Here is a 14,103-nt window from a genome sequence, read left to right on the forward strand (position 1 = left end):
TCTCTTTGTGCAAGTTTCTTTCTGAAAGGGCTTTGAACTGCATCATCATACATGAATTAATCTCGAATTCCATATTCGAAGAATTGCACTTGAACGTATCTGATACGTGCCTTAAGTCGGACGTTGTCGCATCGTCTCTTCTCCAGTTTCTTGATTCATCAGCCTCAGAAGTCCTGAATTCGTCACGCAGCAATATCGGTCAACTAGCACTAAGACTAAATGTCTGTACCCGAGCATTATGCCACTGTCTACTGAGTGGAGATGTTAGACCGCAGCTTGTATGGACGGGAAGGATGTCACTAAGTTCTTCTGTTGATCTCTTTGTTGAACAATGTCGGTGTGTCTACGGCATGGTCTTCCTTCAGGCCAAAAATATGCAGCGTGGCGGGATCGAAAAATCAGAGACGTCAAAGAGCCATGTTCATTTTCTATCACTCAGAGATACTATTCATTACCCCATACCCCGAGAATGGAAGTGTGAAGAAAATGGAGTCTATGAACCATTGCCGTGATTTCCAGAAAAGTCATTGACAGGGATTAATGACCAAATCTGATCCGAGTCAATGGAGATGCAGCTACTCTTTTCAGCCGCCGGATCCAAGGTGGCCTACCCTCATTGGTCGATCGGATGCCTTAGATGCAATCTTCGGGAGGATTCCATTCCTTTGGGCAATGCCTGCGAGGCTCTTACTTGCAGAAAAGCCCTGGGGCTAATACACTTGCGCGGCATATTGCGTATAAGCTTGTCAGATAAACAGTGCTAATCTTCTGGGCATTCCTACAATCTATCACTCCGATGCTCCATGTTTCATCTGCAGGAGCATGGGTCAGCTTCCTGCAGGATTCCCAATACCACTCTTTGTCTCATGGGTCAACACTTTAGCAAATATCGTCACCACAGCGGCCCGTTTCCGGATTAGAAGCTGCATTTCTGGTCACTTAATGCGGGTAGTGCGCACACTTTACATCAATAGTAGATGATCCGCATCTTCATCTATTGGCTGAGCTCTGCGCGTTTGTTTACCGCCATTGAGATGCCCGTTGCCAAGCCTCTTGCATTCAACCAACTCCTTTTGGATGATCCCTCCGATGGCTCATTCACTGTGGGTGGTGTAGAAGCGCCTTGGATGCGATGGAGTGCGTCACTATAGATAGGAAGCTTGCCTAAGCTAGTATCAACGCGGTGAGGCGTCAATACTCCGTTTGTATAGAAGAGTGAGTGTGGGTGTGTGGACTCTGCTGGTGTGTAGGTGTGCAAACGACCTCATCAAACCTTTCTCTGTATAAGAACACTTCGAGGGCTCCTTGCTCCACACTTCATTGGCTCTTCTTCACATCTACTCTCTGAGCACTTCACTCTATCAACTTCATCTACGCCCTCGAACCCTTGTTGTTTTATATCACTGCACCTCCCCCTTGGCCCGATTACTACTCCCCAGAGACTCTATTACTCATATGAAGAGAGGGAGTGGTTCCTCCTCATCTTGGAATAATACATCATGTGTGAACCTCCGAGAAGAGAAGGCCAGAACGTTGGCTCCAGTATTGTAGATGATATCGCCATTGTTGGACTTGCATTACGATTCCCAGGCGACGCTACTTCGCCACAAAAGCTCTGGGATGTGTTAGAGCGGAAAGAGTCTCAATGGTCTGAGTTTCCTAAAGACCGGCTCAATATTGATGGCTATTATCACCCGAGCAATCAGAGGCTGGGAAGTGTACGCTCTCATGAGGGTTCTTTATATGTTTCAGAAACTGTACTGACTTGTTGCAGCTTTCATTTCGAGGAGGTCATTTTTTGAAGGATGACATCAGCGCATTTGACGCTCCTGTAAGAACACCTGAAAGCAAGACTGAAGTTGAGCAAACATTAATGAGAATAACACAGTTCTTTTCGATCCCGACAGAGGAAGCAAACGCAGTTGATCCCCAGCAGCGTATACTCCTTGAGGTCTCATACGAAGCGCTTGAGAATGGTACGTTGTATCCAGCGTTGGGGCTGGTTCCACAAGACTAAATACACTGACGTGTGTAATAATCATTAGCTGGTATTCGGAAAGAAGATATTGACGGGAGTGATGCTGCGGTCTATGTAGGCTCATTTGTCAAAGGTCAGTTCAACACTAGCTACTTGTCTTTTCGGAGATCCTTCAGGAATGTTTATCTAACGTTACACAACACTAGATTACGAATATATCAGCCTCCGCGATCAGAATTGGGGGCCAAAGTATGCCGCAACAGGAAATGGGATTGCTATCATGTCAAATCGTATATCGTATTTCCTCAACCTACATGGCCCAAGCATGACAGTGGACACTGGCTGCAGCTCCAGTCTTATTGCGGTTCACTTGGCTGCTCAGAGTCTTCGAACTGGGGAGACATCACTAGTAAGAAGCTGAACGAGTGTCTTGGCCCCTGAATGACTTCGACTGACCTTGCTATCAGGCTTTGGCTGCGGGCACTGGCATGATTTTGTCTCCGGAAACTATGCTCCCCATGACGGCGTTAAATTTCCTCAGCCCGGATGGGAAATGCTTCACTTTCGATTCCCGAGCCAATGGTTATGGCAGAGGTGAAGGTATTGGTGTTGTAGTCATGAAGCGTCTGACAGATGCGATCCGTGACAACGATACTATTCACGCTGTCATGCGAGCTAGCAATATTAACCAAGATGGTCGCACCAAAGGTATGTTAACAGCATCATATAATGGCCAATTTCTTCCAAGAGAGAGGCAATATACTAACGAGATGCCAGGTATTACTTTTCCCAGCGGAGACGCCCAGGTTGCCAATATTCGTGCCGTTTATGATTCAGCTGGTCTTGATTTTGCTCAGACCGGCTACATCGAATGTCATGGCACGGGAACGCAGGCCGGTGATTGGCAAGAGCTCCAGGCTATCTCTCAAAGTATCGCTTCTGTCCGCACAGTTGATAACCCAATCATGGTGGGCTCTATCAAAACCAATATCGGCCATCTTGAGGGTGCAGCCGGGATTGCTGGCTTGATCAAAGGAGTATTGGCTCTAGAACGCGGCCGTGTGCCGCCAAATATCAACTTTATTAAGGGGAATCCCAAGATTGACTTCAAGAATTGGCGAGTGAAGGTGATTAAAGCCTCCGATCCTCAGTCATGCAATTTACTAACTGTATATTAGGTCCCTACGGAAGTTACAGACTGGCCTATCGCCGGCATTCGTCGTGTCAGTGTCAATTCCTTCGGATTTGGAGGCTCTAACGCGCACGTCGTTATAGATGAAGCTCCAGGCTATCTTGCGCTAAAGGGGTTGAATGCAAACCACTCCTCTACCGACGTTATACCACCGAGTAAGACTGGAGTCTCAGCTGAAAAGAAACCCGAAGCTCGGTTGTTTTGTTACTCAGCAAACGACAATGCTGGTGTTGTTCGCGTCATGAGATCTCACCTCCAGTTTCTTGAGTCTATTCAAAGAGATGCTGGGGATTCTTTTCTCAACTATTCTTATACTCTAGGCTGCCGCCGATCGAATTTAGAATGGAAAGGTTTTATCATAGCCGAATCAGCATCAAACCTTATGGCTAAGATTCAACTTTTCGATTCGAGTCATTTGGCTCGCTCGTCGTTGAAGAAGCAACACAAGCTAGGATTCGTCTTTTGTGGCCAGGGCTCCCAGTGGGCGAAAATGGGCGCAGATCTTATGTCTTTCAACGTGTATAGCGCCAGCCTTAAGGAGGCCAGTTGCTTCTTGCAAATTGTGTTGGGCTCTCGTTTCGATCTTTTGAAAGAGATTCTTCGAGGAGGTGAGGATACACGCATATCTGATCCTGAAATCTCCCAGCCTGCAACGACCGCTCTTCAAGTTGCTCTTGTCGACTTGCTCAAGTCTTTTAATATCCAGCCCAAGTATGTACTTGGACATTCTTCTGGAGAAATTGCCGCCGCGTATGCCTCAGGAGCCATATCGCGATATGATGCCTGGAGAATCGCCTACTATCGCGGCCTCGCTGCCGCCAGCATTCCGTTCAGGGCCTCGAAGTTGAAAGGAGGCATGATGGTTGTTGGAATGTCAACTGAAGAAGTGTCAGCATATCTTGCTAAAATTAACAAGTCTGCACAAATCGCTTGCATAAACAGTCCTCGATCCATCACAATATCCGGCCAAGCGGAAGCCATCGAGTTTATCACTCAGGATCTGCGCCAAAAGAACATATTCAACAGGGTCCTAAATGTCAAGGTTGCCTACCATTCTTCTCATATGAAGCTCGTTGAAGATGATTACGTTGCTGCTCTTGATGAAATTGTTTCCAGAGACTGTTTTGAGGGAGTCAGGATGTTCTCTTCTGTCACTGGCAAAGAGGTGATGGGAAGCGATTTAAATGCCAAGTATTGGGCAGATAACATGGTTTCTCCCGTTCAATATGTTGGCGCTGTTCAGTCACTCATGAGCCTTCCGCCAGATGATCTCCCAGATGCTTTGGTCGAACTCAGTCCCAGTGCAGTTCTCCGGTCGCCCACGGCCGATGTTCTCGCCACAATCAGCGGTGCTGCCAGTCCAGCATACTATTCAGCACTTGAGCGGAAGCAGAATGGATGCATCACAATATTCGATCTCGTCGGTAAATTGTGGTCTAAAGGGTACCCAGTGAATATGAAGAACGTCGTGTCCAAGGGTCATGAGCAGGAGTCCTTAAGGTGTCTCTCAAATTTGCCATCATACGTCTGGGACCACAGCAAAAAATACTGGCACGAGACTGATTTGAGTCGCGAGAATCGTCTGAGAGAGTATCCTCGAATGGATCTTATTGGCTACAAGGTATCGGATTCTATTGCATCCTTCGAACCTATATGGCGAGGGTTCTTACGCATCTCAGAAAACCCCTGGATTCAAGACCATCAGGTACAAAAGACAATTGTCTATCCAGCCGCCGGCATGGTTTCCATGGTTCTAGAAGGAGCAAGGCAGTTATCAAAAGACAACCAGAATCTTCTAGGGTATGAGCTCGTAAATATGAGCATTGAGAAAGCCATGACAATACCGAACACCGCGTATGGCCTGGAAGTCTCACTTAGCATGAAAAAGGATCCAACAAGCACCGATAGTCATGACAAGATTGGAATAAGATCATTTTTCATATACTCGCGAACTCAGGGACGATCGTGGGATCGACATGCCAGCGGTAGTTTACGCTTCCATTACAAGGTTGGAAACTGGCAGACAGCTTTCCAATCATATGAGAGACGCCAAAGTACCATGAGCGAGATTTGCAAAAAGCCCATCATTCCACGGCAGCTTTATGAGCATCTTGATTCAATCGGAATGAACTACGGACCCTTGTTCCAGAACATTGTCGAGGTTCGCAAGTGCGATGGTCACTGTGTGAGCAGAATCAAGATCCCAGATACCAAGGCAAAGATGCCTTATAAGTTCGAGTACCCACATCTTCTACACCCGGCAACTCTAGATTCCATGATTCAAACTCTATTGGCTATACAGCCATCACCAATGGTTCCTGTTTCCATCAAGTCTCTCTTTGTGACAGCAAACTTGGGTGGTGCGGAATCTGGCGCAGACTTCACCGGCTACTCCTCAGTTAGCAGTACTGGCATTCGAAACGCAGAAGCCACCATTGTCATGAAGCAGGCATCATTAGGTCAAGCATATGTGGTCATTGAAGGCCTGAGTCTTACTGCATTGCCTCACCCATCTCCTGAAGAAGGAGGCTACCTCCCTAGCAATCGCAATCTTTGTAGCCAGATCATGTGGAAGGAAGATGCTACCTTTGCACGACCAAGTTCATACATCGAACAAGTCGCCGTTTTGGCTCACAAGTATCCGGGGCTATCGATTCTCCAAATAGGCGGTCACTATGAGCTCTCGCTGGCAACTCTTGGTGCGGTCAGCTCAGATCCGGACGCGACTCCCCAGCTCCTGAGATATACCATTCTTGAGGCAGATGGAGATGATACCGCTGCCCGATTTCTTTCATATTCGAAAGGTACCTCTCTTCAGCCGTTCATTGAAGCAATCTCAGATTTTTCGAGGATCAACAATGATTACCACTTAATTGTAGCTTGCACCAGTGCCCAGACAGATAATGACCTTCTGAAGACGAAATTGAAAGCCGGTGGTGTCTTACTGGAGCAAGTCATTGATCCAGGATCTAAAAAGCGACAAATTTGCGAAGCAAAGATCACATCCAACATCGGAAATTCTCAGGCAATTACAAATAACCACCTTATGAGAGACGATGAAAATTTCGTCGATTTCATAGAGGGTGATGTCCAAATCCTCCTAAAGGCTCACAGGTATAACCAGCCATCTCGTTTAATCAATCCAGTGGTCATTATCACTCCAAAAGAAGTAGGGTTCGAAGTTGAAAACTTTATCGCTGCCATTAATCGAATCAAGGAGACAAGAAAAATTCCCTTCTCGATCTCGTCTATGGCTGTCGATGAAGCAGTTGAAGACCCGACTGCAATCGATGGAAAAACAGTTATTTCGCTGCTCGAGTTTTCTGGCCTTGTGTCTCACGACTGTTCCATTTTCGAATGGCAGAAGGAAGATTTCGACGCCTTTCGCGTAATACAAAAGCGGGCCGACCATGTTTTCTGGGTTACTCGGGGAGCTTTGATGAGCTGCGAGAATCCGCGCGGAAGTCCCATCGTCGGGCTCTCTAGGACACTGATCTCCGAAGATTCCCTCAATTCAATTGTCACTTTTGATTTAGGGAACAAATCAAAGCTCGATGATCCCACTGTGGTTGATAACGTGTTGCGCCTCCTTGATGCAACTTTTGGATCAAAACTAGGACTCCTACAGGATACAGAGTTTGCAGAAGAGGGTGGGAAAATTTATATTCCTCGCCTTAAAACACTTCGTTCTATGAATTGCATCATTGAAGGCAAAACTTTGACCGGGAAGTTTTCTCAGAAGCCGTTCGCGAATAACCTGGGTCTTCAGCTCACGATCGAGGCTCCGGGTATTAGTGAAGACAACTTATTCTTCATCAAATCCGAATTACCAGAGCTAGGAGCAGAAGAGGTTGAAATCGCGTTCAAGGAGGCGCATCTGTCTGTGCTTGATCTCGAGGTTGTCCTCGGAAAATCTCAGGAATCAGTTATCGGGGCGGATATCAGGGGCAAAATTACTCGAGTGGGTAGCGAGGTCAAGGGGCTTGCTGTAGGCGACAATGTTGTTGCGTTGGTTGCTGACGGCTCAATCAAAAACTTGGTGAGAGTCAAGTCCCAATTTGTCAAACGTGTTGCTACCAACATTGTACCAAGTTTTCTTGTCAGCGCCTATTTTGCCCTCATACATATCGGAAGAGTGAAACGAGGCAGGAAGGTATTGATCCACAATGGTGCCAGTGCTTTTGGACTTACCGCGATTGATATGGCTCTCACAATTGGAGCTGAAGTCTTTGCTACCATTGTCGGTCCAGAGGCCGATCGACAGCGAGAAATTTTAGAACGGCATGGCGTTTCGGGAGAACATATCTTGGAGGCTGACTCTGGACTTTTTGTCGCCGCTCTATTAGGAGCTACAGACGGTAACGGCGTGGATTGCTTGTTTAACCCAACCTTGGACGCATTTGACGTACAGTTCGATTGCGTCCGAAAATGTAAGTCGTGAAGCTGCCCCTTTCATGTTTCCTCTAGCTTGCAACTAACACTACAGCAGGTGGTAGCATCATCCAATTTGCGAGCAAGTCTTCGACCCCGATCTCCGGCCGTATATCACCAACATCTATAACTGTTTCCAACTGGAATCTATATGAGCTCCTCAGAGAAGATCCGGATTTTGTAGCGGAGCTTCTGGAGCGGGCGACTCAGTTCACCCAGACTGTTGGATTCAAGCCCTCACCATACGCTGAACTCAAAAAAGTTTTTGATATTGGCGACTTGAAAGATGGGTTACAGCACCTTCAGCAAACACCGCATATTGGATTTGTCTCGCTATCTATGGCTGAAGACGGCTCAAGCACAGTTTCCGTATTGAATGACGATATTACAAAATCGCTGGAAGAGTCCGTTGAATCAGATGGCACATACCTGCTGACAGGTGGTCTTGGTGGCCTCGGAAGGAGCATAGCTGAGCTCCTTGTAAACAATGGTGCTCGACATCTAGCATTTGTTTCTCGGTCTGGCGCCTCATCGGATGCAGCGAGGGCATTCCTCAACGATCTACAGTCAAGAGGGATTGACGCGAAAGCCTTTTCTGTGGACATTTGCAACAAATCTGAGCTGGACTGTCTCATCAAAGACGTTATCAGCTTGAACATGCCACCCATACGTGGTGTGTTTCAATGTGCAGCGGTACTCAGGGATTCCGTTTTCAGTAACATGACCTTTTACGATTGGGACACGGCCATCAAGGTAAAGACTCTCGGCTCTTGGAATTTATACCATAGCATCTCGGCCGAGGGCCATGATCCCTTCTATATCTTCCTTGCCAGTTCATCCGGCATCATTGGCAACCGCGGTCAGGCCAACTACGCTGCAGGTAACTGCTTTCAAGACTCGTTTGCCAGATATCTCCAGAAACAGGGAGAGCGTGCCGTGGCCATTGACCTCGGTCCAGTCTTGGGAGCTGGTATGCTTGCCGAGAATGAAGACATTCTGGATACTTTACGATCCAATGGCTTCTTTGGTATTCCGCATGAAGATTTCCTTACCATTGTCAAGCATGCTATCACGGGAGAGATAACGCCAGGAGTACCCATTCCTCCTCAAATCACCGTTGCTGTTGGGACAGGAGGCATGAATGTCCAAATCAATGCTGCAGACCCATACTGGACTCGCACCGCACTCTACTCGTACCTCAACTTGGTTGACATTGCTCCACCGAATCTTCTCGCAGGTGGTGAGGCGAGTAATAAGGATATGAGAGCCATGCTTGTCTCAGCTAAAAGCTTCGAAGAGGCGACAGTGCTTGTCCGTGATGGTCTCTCCATTATGTTGTCCAAGGCGATGAATATGCTCCCTTCGGAGATTGATATGAATAAGTCACTGAACGCCTATGGCGTGGATTCTCTCGTGGCTGTTACGATTCGAAACTGGATTCTGAATAATTGCGGCGTTCAATTTTCCGTGTTTGAGATTCTCAGCGATTCGCCCATTACGGAGATGGCAAACGCAATCGCGGTGAAGGGAGGCTACGGCGGAGTGGGAACGGAGTGAACAAAGACGGAGCAAAGTGAAATGGAGAAAGGGAGTGAAGTTGGAAGAAAAGGCTACGCAAGAAGTAAGATAGGAGCACCAGGATGAAGGGAGATCATGGACGAGGCGAAAATGTAATAGCTAGTTGACAGGCGGAGAGAAAACAGAGCTCGATAGGTACAACAAGATGAATAGTTGAACAGGCAAAAAGATGATGCGATTTTTTGTACATCTGATAGAAAGTAATCAGGATCACTCATTGATGCACAAAAAAAGTAGAAGAGCCAATAGAGGCAAAAGTAAATGAACTGCGTAATCTGGGAATCGAACCCAGGGCTCCCCGACGTTGCGGATGGCAACGGAGAATTTTACCACTAAACCAATTACGCGGGTTTCTTGTTGAAAGGCAGCGTCCTAATGCTAAACTATTAACGTTTCACAGAGAGTATGAGAATGCCGGAGCAATCAACGTCTTTGGGACCCAGCTTCCAAGTTATAAAAGGTGACGGGAATATTAATCAAGTATTATCCATCTCGTATGCTTTCTATCCATTCCATTAATTAATCACTAACAATACTCTACACAGTTGATTCTTGTCCCAGCTCCAACTGTATATCGGAGAGTCAAACGCTTTGTTCCTCGCCCTCCTCGACCTGAGCCTCAGTGCCCTGCTCATCCCACACGGCCTCTATCACGCTCATTTTGCAATTTTCTACCCTATGTACTCCCTGAAGAAATATTAGCGATCGAAAATCTTTCAGAGTTGAAGATACGGACTAGCATACCTTGAATTGGAACCTAGGGTCAGCTGCCTTGAATAGCTCGCAAAACTCTCTTTCCTCTCGCTCCTGTGCGTTGAGGAGAGTGCCCATGATCATGTCCATGCTTCTCAATAGCTTTTCATCCCACGGATTCTCTGATCCTGGTCCTCGTATGCAATAATCATTGATGATCACCCGAGCGCCGGGCTTTAGAGCAGGAATGAGATTCTTCAGGATCGAAACGGCGTAAGGATTTGAATAGTTGTGAAAAATCCACCGGAAATAGTAGACTAGCATCATTTCCAAGTCAGCAACAGTTTGCATAGAACTGGAAATAGACGACGAGTGAAAAGCGACTTACTATCAGCACCCTTGACAGGTTGCTCTTTGAAGAAATCGTGGACTTGCAAGGAGATTCTCTCTGCCACGGTTGCATCCTCGCAAATTGGTTTCGGGGCCGTGTTTATCGTTTTGGACAAATCTTGCACGATAAACTTCATGTTCTTCCACTTTTTTGCCAGTTCTACAGCCACGAAGCCGTGGCTGCCACCGACATCAACGAGTATGCCCCCGCGCTCATTCACCTCGGAGAGGTCATAGTTATCTACAAAATAGCTAATTTCATAACCCTCTCCGCTGGTGAAACTGAGCATCGCATTAGCAAAACGCTTGGCCTTGATTGGATCCTTACCAAGAGTCTCAAACATGGGCTCCTCTCCAACCGTGCTGAAAGCAAAGTTGAACCCCGTGTGAGTCAAAGAGGTTGCCTCAGGGTGAGATTTCAACGCTTGCATAACATGACCAGCAGCAGGGAAAATATCTTCTGAATTGAAGCCAATCCAGGCTTGAAGCGAGGCGTCCTGTGCTAGGAGACGCGAGTTTGCAGTATGGGCAATGAGGCCTGGAGATGGCTCGCAGAATATATTGTTCGTCATCGCATGCCGCAAAGCACGAGCAAGGTTGATAGGCTCCAACGGAGTCTTGGATTGAAGTTCAGTTAGTTTGATGGGAGCGTCTAGTGGAACGAGTTTGGCTGCGCCATAATTAGTCAGGTCAAGAATCAAGGTTCACTCTGTCGTACCAATTTGATAGCTATTAATTAGCTGCAGGCTCAAGGTGTCCAAGTACTGCCAAGTCAAGTTAGCACAGGAGCGAAATCGGAACAGGAGTAGAACTTACGCTCCAAACATCATATCTGACGCTTTCTCGAGGACCCCTGACGAGGTTTGTAAGCTCTTTAGTAGCGAAAACAATCTTTTGACGGCTCTTTTGTATCTCATCGGGCAACAGGGGGAAATCGTCTGGTCCATCAACGCTGAGACTTGGCTGAGCTATACCATTCGCCTTGAGGTACGTTTGCAGCTTCTCGGTTTCAACGCGGATGGTTTCTGCCAGCACAAGCATTCGAGAGTCGGTAGATTCTACTTCTGTGACTTCATTCTGCTCTTCTTCCTTCTTTTGTAAAGACTCGTCTTTCGACCTTACAGGAGAAAGCCCAGGAAAAGATCGCCGACTGAGTCTCTTTTTGTCGACATCCGTGCTGGTTGTAGACCCGCTGCGCTCGGAGGATAGCCACGATGGGACTCTAAGCTTTGCCATCATGTGTTAAATGGACAGCTAAAAGATGCAAAATTAGAAAACGGGAGGAGCTCCAGCATGGAACAAAAGGAAAGAACAGAGATGTCTGAGTGGAAATGATCAGGGGGTAACAGCAAGAAGAGTAATGGTCAGCATAGCCAGCTCCGTTTGCCAGACGCTTGGCAATGAGGGATCATGGCCAACATTGAAACCAAGTAAACAGCCCAAGGCCTGTACCCACAAAACAAAAAGTTCAGACTATCACTCTTCCCATTCTGCAAACTTGCAAGAAAGGTCACCACCAGGTGGTCACAATCCACAGCATATAGAAAACAATCCACTTAGTTATCTTCCTAAGCGCTGATGGTCTTGCTGCTCTCTTGAGAATCGAAAATCATACTTAAGCAACCAAAGAGGCCGAAGTCCCGAGCTGCATTCGCCATATGAGCTGCTTGTCTATGCTTTCCGATCGTGCATATTAGACATATCATCTGTCTCATAGACGTGTCTAGGAAGCAAGTTCGACAATGGAGAAGAAACGGAGTCTCATGAAGCGAGTGCACAGCTGAGGACTTCCCTACGCCTCCAGGTCTCACAATCAGGTGACAATATTGACATAGTTGATGCCTCATACAGCTCTGGCCACGCACAAGAGAGCATGTCCGTGATTTGGCGGTTTCATTTCCTTTCTTCTCCCTCATATGTAGAGAGGTCAGGATCGTCCTGGTTGAGCTGGCATGCCCACTTGAGCATTCACGCAATGGCCTCGACAATTAACAGACAAAAAGAGATGTTTCCAAGAAAGAAACTTCGAGCAGATAAGATATCATGTAAAAGGAAACGAGTAATTGCACATACAATAAGGCAAAATCTGCCTGAGGCTGCTTTCGCAGACAATGTGACCAGAAGTGGAAAGAGCTCGGTGAGGACCCTCTCGTGTAAGGGAAGCAGCGATATGATGTGTCGTATCCTACCGACTTCCGTTTCGAGTGTCTTTAAGCGCCGAACTTTTCTTCTGCTTTACTTCTACTCGCACCAGTCAAAGTTTTCTTTTCAACTGTTCGCTGTTGTCGATGCTGCTGTCGTTGATTTCATAACAAGCGCACTGTTGTCAGTTGAGAAACGCAGATTGAACAACTAGTTACGGCCGCAGTGGGAAAGAAATAAAGAGAGGGGGGAGCAGAGGAGAAAGAAGAAGTAGAGGCCAGTGTACCGTTTTCAAGACACGGAGACTCACAGCAATTAAACTAACTCCGATCCCAGAAGGCACAGCTGCAGCTGTTTGCATTGATACGATACTACGAGTACGAGCACCAACATATTCCGCCCCTGTGGCCGACACTCTCCGCATCTACGCCGCAGTCCAGCAAGCCTGGGTCGATCGATGCAGGAGCCGGAGGCTAACAGAACCCTTGTCAGGTATGGACCGTATGGTGTTCCAATCCGCGATCCCCGACAGCCTAGAGCGGCATCAGTCTCCAGAATTACGGAGCATCCAATCCCAAGAGGTGGTGCTCTGAGGATGCATTCGGGTACCAAATACCCGTTTCCAATGCCAGTCATTGTCTCGTGCAGAACCCGGGTAGATAGCTAATCGCCGTCAGCGAGATCAGATCACGACCCTGGAGGAAAATATATTCCGAGGTTACCGTTTCGAGCAACGCCAGAGTCAACGACAAGACCACAATCTTCAGACTATTACAAATTATAGCTGTTGGAGATGTATTGGTCCCGGCTATGGCAGGGGTAGACTGCGAGTATCGTGCAACGAGTTCTGCACTACTCAAGCTAAGGCAGCATAAGTTGAAACCATGATGGCTTGGAGCCAACAGTGCGGTTGTTGGATATCCAGCTCCTCTTCTCTCCACAAATTGACTCCCCATCGTGCCCTTTCTTCCAAGCTGATACGTTCTTACATTAGCCGCAAACATTAAGGCGCGGACCGCATGCCACCCCCGGCAAGCTTGTACGTCGGCCATCTCCTGTATCACCTGGCAAAGATGGAGTTGTGCCACTACGATTAATGATCTGTCCCCAGCTTCTCGTAAACTGGCAGGAGAACGGCAAACAGCTCCGTCAGGGTCCTCCACTATCGGGATTCTCTGAGCTAGCGTGATATTCGGCGTCTTGGACTGACCACATGTCACTTTTCGGGATCCAGCAGGCCAGCCGTCTCCTGCCGCTTTTTCAGCTTTCGCTCAGCCCTTGCGTCCGCAAACTTGGCCGTCTTGCTTGTGATATCGCCGGGAAACCCTGGTCAGAACGCCACCGGGAGCTGGTCCCCAGCGCCACTGCCCAAGCGGGAAGTGCTGTAGGCAGGTGAAGCCATTTGTGAGACTGTTTGCTGTCACTACCGCCTCCTGATATGGGGGAAAGTGTTGTACACAGCACTCCCAGAGCGGCCAGACGTGCAGCTCCATATTGCGACGGACGCTAAAAACTGCGGCCGAGACGCCGTGTTGGCCGCAAAAAGCAAAGGTCTCGGACGTTCCTCTTTGGTAGTCGACGAGAGGTGCAAGTGGATCACGAGCGGGTGATCTCGTTGGCCAATTCGTATATCACGGCTGCGCTTAGTGGTGGCTCTCCCTCCAGCCATCATCCCTGACTTCATGCTGTATCAGACTGA

The 14,103-nt window shown here is 47.7% G+C and overlaps 2 protein-coding genes across 2 annotated transcripts; one reads left to right on the top strand and one right to left on the bottom strand.

The window, feature by feature from the left end:
- Positions 1-1,499: 1,499 nt before the first annotated feature.
- T069G_06782 (KR domain-containing protein) lies at positions 1,500-9,158 on the top strand (the record flags this gene model as incomplete). Its single annotated transcript, XM_056173992.1, has 11 exons — positions 1,500-1,718; positions 1,775-1,831; positions 1,889-1,976; positions 2,046-2,111; positions 2,185-2,387; positions 2,446-2,686; positions 2,756-2,875; positions 2,930-3,105; positions 3,157-7,600; positions 7,660-8,841; positions 8,884-9,158. The coding sequence occupies 11 exons, from the start codon at positions 1,500-1,502 to the stop codon at positions 9,156-9,158; spliced, it is 7,071 nt and encodes a 2,356-aa protein (XP_056027571.1).
- Positions 9,159-9,761: 603 nt separating this feature from the next.
- Positions 9,762-11,498, bottom strand: T069G_06783 (o-methyltransferase domain-containing protein; the record flags this gene model as incomplete). Its single annotated transcript, XM_056173993.1, has 5 exons — positions 9,762-9,866; positions 9,924-10,189; positions 10,261-10,932; positions 10,981-11,026; positions 11,079-11,498. 5 exons carry the CDS (start codon positions 11,496-11,498, stop codon positions 9,762-9,764), a joined length of 1,509 nt encoding a protein of 502 aa, XP_056027572.1.
- Between the last annotated feature and the right edge of the window lie 2,605 nt (positions 11,499-14,103).

This window comes from Trichoderma breve, chromosome 4, assembly GCF_028502605.1.
Source record: "Trichoderma breve strain T069 chromosome 4, whole genome shotgun sequence".
In the NCBI taxonomy this organism is placed as follows: Eukaryota; Fungi; Ascomycota; class Sordariomycetes; order Hypocreales; family Hypocreaceae; genus Trichoderma; species Trichoderma breve.